This window comes from Coturnix japonica, unplaced genomic scaffold, assembly GCF_001577835.2.
Source record: "Coturnix japonica isolate 7356 unplaced genomic scaffold, Coturnix japonica 2.1 chrUnrandom515, whole genome shotgun sequence".
Taxonomy (NCBI): domain Eukaryota; kingdom Metazoa; phylum Chordata; class Aves; order Galliformes; family Phasianidae; genus Coturnix; species Coturnix japonica.
In genome coordinates, this window is record NW_015439902.1 from 61,991 (window position 1) to 67,492 (window position 5,502).

General features: G+C 58.3%; 1 protein-coding gene across 1 annotated transcript in view; it reads left to right on the forward strand.

The window, feature by feature from the left end:
- The window catches only part of LOC107307224 (serine-rich adhesin for platelets-like), a 17,324-nt gene extending 15,318 nt beyond the window's left edge, over positions 1 to 2,006 (forward strand). The window contains exon 3 of the mRNA XM_032441726.1: positions 76 to 2,006. Within this exon, the coding sequence (XP_032297617.1) occupies positions 76 to 2,006 (1,931 nt within the window). The remainder of the gene's footprint in view (positions 1 to 75) is intronic.
- The last annotated feature ends 3,496 nt before the right edge of the window (positions 2,007 to 5,502 follow it).

The window sequence follows — 5,502 nt, forward strand, 5'->3', positions numbered from 1 at the left end:
TGAAACCCCCATTGTCTCCAATGCATCCCCATTGCGTCCCCAGCCCCCCAACCAAAACCCTCCATCTCCCCACAGGTTCGGCCCCCTCCGCAAACTCCCCGACAGCCCCCTTAGATGACACGGCTGACAGCAGTGACAGCAGCACTGACAGCACAGATGAGAGCCCCACAACCAGCGACCTACAGCTGCAGGGACAACGCATGCGGGCCAGCACCAGAGCCAGTACCAGAGCCAGCACCATGGCCAGCTCCAGGATCAGCACCACGGACAGCTCCAGGATCAGCACCACGGACAGCTCCAGGATCAGCACCACGGACAGCTCCAGGATCAGCACCACGGACAGCTCCAGGATCAGCGCCAGGGTCAGCAACAGAGTCAGTGCCAAGATCAGCGCCAGGGGCCGTACCAGAGCCAGCTCCAGGGTCAGCACCAGGTTCAGCACCAGGGATAGCTCCAGAACCAGCACCACGGACAGCTCCAGGGCCAGGACCAATTTAATGGACAGCATCAATGTCAGCACCACGGACAGCGCCATTACCAGCACCATGGACAGCACCAGAATCAGCACCAGGGGCAGTTTGAGGACTAGTGCCAGGATCAGCACCATGGACAGTGCCACGTCTAGAACCATGGGCAGCCCCATAGTCGGACACACTGACAGCTCTGGGATCAGCACCACGGACAGCTCCGGGATCAGCACCACGGACAGCTCCAAATCCAGCATCACGGATAGCTCCGGGTTCAGCACCACGGACAGCTCCGGGATCAGCACCACTGACAGCTCCAAAGTCAGCACCACGGACAGCTCTGGTATCAGCACCATGGACAACTTCAAATCCAGCACCACGGACAGCTCCAGGATCAGCACCATGGACAGCGCCATGTCTCCCAATAGGGCCAACAGTCCAGCTATGACCATCAATAGGGCCACCAGTAGGGCCAGGGTTATCAATAGGGTCCCCTGTAGGGTCAGTAGTAGGGTCAGGGCCAGCAGTGGGGCCAGCAGCAGCAGCAGGGCCGTGGCGGTGCCTCATTCGGGGCGGCGGCGCATCCCGGTGCTGCGGCGGCTGCGTCAGTTTGTGATGCCGTTGGTCAGCGCTCGGTCCTCCCGCCCCATCCGCCCCCCCAGGCGCTTTGTGGCCTATGGGGACAACGAAGGGGGGAATAATGAGAGCTCTGAGGCCGTGGGGGGCAATGGGGCGGCCTATAGGGATGGGGTGGGGGTGCTTAGGGACAGTGCGATGGCCATTGGGGGCAATGGGGACAGTGGGACGGATGGGGGGGACAATGGGATGGTGGGTGGGTTTGGGGGCGGCCGGGTGGGGCTGGGTGACAACGTGACCCACATTGGGGGCAGCATAGACAGGGACAGGGGCTGCTGGGTGCTGCTTGGGGACAAGGTGACGCTCAATGGGGCCATTGGGGACAATGGGACGGTGGTTGGGGACAATAGGACCATCATTGGGGACAATGGGACGGTGGTTGGGGACGGCCCCGAGGCCATTGGGGACAATGGGACGCTCAATGGGGCCATTGGGGACAATGGGATGGCGGTTGGGGACAATAGGATCGTCATTGGGGACAATGGGATGGTGGTTGGGGACGGCCCCAAGGCCATTGGGGACAATGGGACGGCGGTTGGGGACAATAGGACCATCATTGGGGACAATAGGATGGTCATTGGGGACAATAGGACGGGCATTGGGGACAATGGGACAGCCATTGGGGACAATAGGATCGTCATTGGGGTCAATAGGACGGTCACTGGGGACAATAGGATCGTCATTGGGGACAATAGGACGGGCATTGGGGACAATGGGATTGTCATTAGGGACAATGGGACGGGCATTAGGGACAATGGGATACCCATTAAGGACAATGGGATGCCCATTAAGGATTATGGGATGTCTATTGGGGTCGTTGTGGCTGGCAGCGCTGAGGGCTCAGCTGTGAGTGACCCGCGGGACGGGCGAAGCGGGGACAGCAGCCAAGCACACACTAGGTAACAGCGGGACCCATAGAGTCACCCCCATAACCCCATAGAGAGTGGACCCTATAAGCCACCCCATAGAGTGACCCCTATAACCAACATGTGACCCATAACCTCCCATGTGACCCCTAGGGCACCCCCCATGTAACAATAGTATACCCATTAACCACCCATAGAGTGACCCCATAACACCCATAGAGTGACCCCATAACCCCCATGTGACCACATAACCCCCATGTGACCCCATAACCCCATGGAGTGACCCCATAACCCCCATTGACCCCATAGCCACCCCATAGAGTGACCCCATAGCCACCCCATGTCACCCCATAGCCACCCCCATGTGACCCCCATACGCCACCCCATAAGTGACGCCTATAAGCCACCCCATGTGAACCGCCATAACCCCCCTGTCACCCCATAGCCACCCCATGTCACCCCAATAACCCCCTCCAGCGTACGCCCTTAATCCCTCACTCGAGCCCATAATTCCCGCCATCTAAACATAACCCCCTATCTCCTAACCCCTAGAAACCCCCCCAGCTTACCCATTGTCCCCCCTATCTGACCCCATAATCCCTCTGAGTGACCCCCATAACCCCCCATCTGACCCCATAACCCCTTAGGTTAACACCTTGCTTCCCATCCACCTCCATAACGCCCCCATAATCCCATACCCCCTATTTAACCCCTAGACCCCCCCAGTTGACCCCCTGCCCCCCTATCTGACCCCATATCCCCCTTAGGTAACCCCATAACCCCTCATCTGACCCCATAACTCCCTTAGTAACAACTTTGCTCCCCATCCAACCCATAACCCATATACCCCATAACCGCCCCTATGTTCACCCCTATAGCTCCCCCACCTTGACCCTGTGACCCCCCTAGGGTGACCTCCCATATCCTCTCTGAATGACCCCATAACCCCCCATCCTGACCCCATAACCCCCTTAGGTAACACCCTTGCTCGCACATCCCAACCCCACAATGCCCCCATATTAACCCCACAATGCCCCCATATAACCCCATAACTCCCCCAATAACCGCATAAACCCCCTCATCTGAAACCCCATAACCCCATCTGCCCCATAGCTCCCCCATCTAATCCTATAAATCCCCACATCTGACATCCCATTAGCCCCCCATCTGACCCCATAGCCCCCCCATCCTAACCCTATCCTACGTCCCCCCATCGGATACCCTATACCCCCATCTAACCCCATACGCCCCCATAAACCCCTAGAATTGCCCCAGTTTGCCCCCTGACCCCTACCCGCTGACCCCATAACCCCCCATCTGTAACCCCCATAACCGCCCCCATATAACCCCTATAACCCCCCCAAGTGACCCCCGCCCCCATCTGACCCTATAACCCCCCATCTGACCCCAATAGCCCCCCATCTAACCATATAACCCCCATCGACCCCATAGCCCCATCTGACTCCCATAAAGCCCCCCCCAATCTAACGCCCAATAACCGCCCCCATATAGACCCTATAACCCCAGTTGACCCCCCCCATCTGCAACCCATAACCCCGCCATTCATCTAAACCCATATACCCCCCCCATATAACCTATAACCCCCCCAGTTGACCCCCCCCATCTGACCCATAACCCCCCAATAACCCCATAACCCCCCCATCGACCCATAACCCCCACAATCTACCCTCATAACCCCCCTCTGACCCCATAGCCACCCCCATCTAACCTATAACCACATCTGACCCCCATAGCCCCCCCATCTATCCCTAATAACCCCCATTCTGACCCCAATACCCCCCCCATCTGAACCCCTATAACCCCCCATATAACCCCATAGCCCCCCCATCTAACCCTATAACCCCCATCTAAACCCCATAAGCCTCCCCCATTTTAACCTATAACCCCCCATCTACCCATAGCCCACATCTAACCCCAATAGCCGCCCCCATCTAACCCTATAGACCCCCCTCCTGGACGCCCCATAACCCCCCATGCTGACCGCCATAACCCCACATCTGACCCCATAACCCCCTATCCTAACCCTATAACCGCCCCATCTGAACCCCATTAGCCGCCCCCATCTAACCCTATAAACCCCCCATATAACCCCATAAACCCCGCCTCTGACCCCATAGCCCCCCCCATCTAACTCTATCAGAACTCCCCCATCTTGACCCCATAGCCCCCCCATGTGACCCCATAACCGCTCGCCATCTGACCCCAGAACCCCCCTATACTACGCACCATAAACCCCCCATCTGACCCCCAAAACGCCCCCTAATACTTCCCCCATAACCCCCCCATCTGACCCATACCCTCCTAACTCTATAACCCCCCATCTGACCCCATAGGCCCCCCATCTCACCGCCTACAAACCCCCCCAATGCTGAACCCCCTACCCCCCATCTGACCCCATCAGCCCCCCCATCTAAACTCCCAATAACCACCCCATATCGACCCCATACGTCCCCAAGTTACCCCCTGCCTCCCTTATCTGACCCATAACCCATATAACCCCATAACCCCCATCTGAACGCCCATAGCCCCCCCACTAACCCTATAAAACCCCCCATCCTGACGCCCATAACCCCCATGTGACCCCATACCCCCCCAATGTAACCAATAACCCCGCTATATAACCCCATGGACTCCCCTATGTAACCCATAGGCCCCCCCATCTGACCCCATAACCCCCCCATCTGACCCCATAGCCCCCCCATCTATAACCCCATAACCCCAATGTGACCCCATACAACCCCTATCCTGACCCCAATAGCCCCCCATCTGACCCCCATAACCCCCCCCATCTGGGACCCCATATTCCCCTTAGGTAACCCCATGACCCGGGCCTCTTCCACCCCCATATAACACCCCATAACCCCATCTGATCCATAACCCCCCATCTAACCCTATAACCCCCCATCTGACCGCCCACTAGCCCCATCTATTCCTAATAACCCCCCATCTGAAACCCCATACCTCCCCCATCTAACTCTATAAAACCCCCCCATATAAAAACCCATAGCCCCCAATCTAACCCCATAACCCCCCCACCTGACCCATAGCCCCCTGCCCCATCTGACCCCATAGCCCCCCATCTGACCCTATAATTATCCCCCCAATCTGACCCCATAAGCCCCCCATTCTGACCCCATAGCCCCCCCATCTAACCCTATAACCCCCCATCTGACCCCATAGCCCCCATCTAACCCCAATAACCCCCCCACCTGACCCCAATAGCCCCCCCAATCTGACCCCATAGCCCCCCCATCTGACCCTATAGACCCCCCCATCCTGACCCCATAGCCCCCCATCTATACCCTATACCCCCCACAGGTGACCCCCCACGCGCACCACTGGCCTCCTCAGCCGCCTCTTCCTCCCCCATTCCCCGCTATGGGGCGCCCCAATCGTCCTCCATCCTGCGCCAACCCACCTTCCGATGGACGTCCCCCCGCTGCCCCCACCCCATAGCGGCTATTGGGCTGAGCCCCCCCCCCACGGCCGCTATGGGGCTGACAATGGGAGAC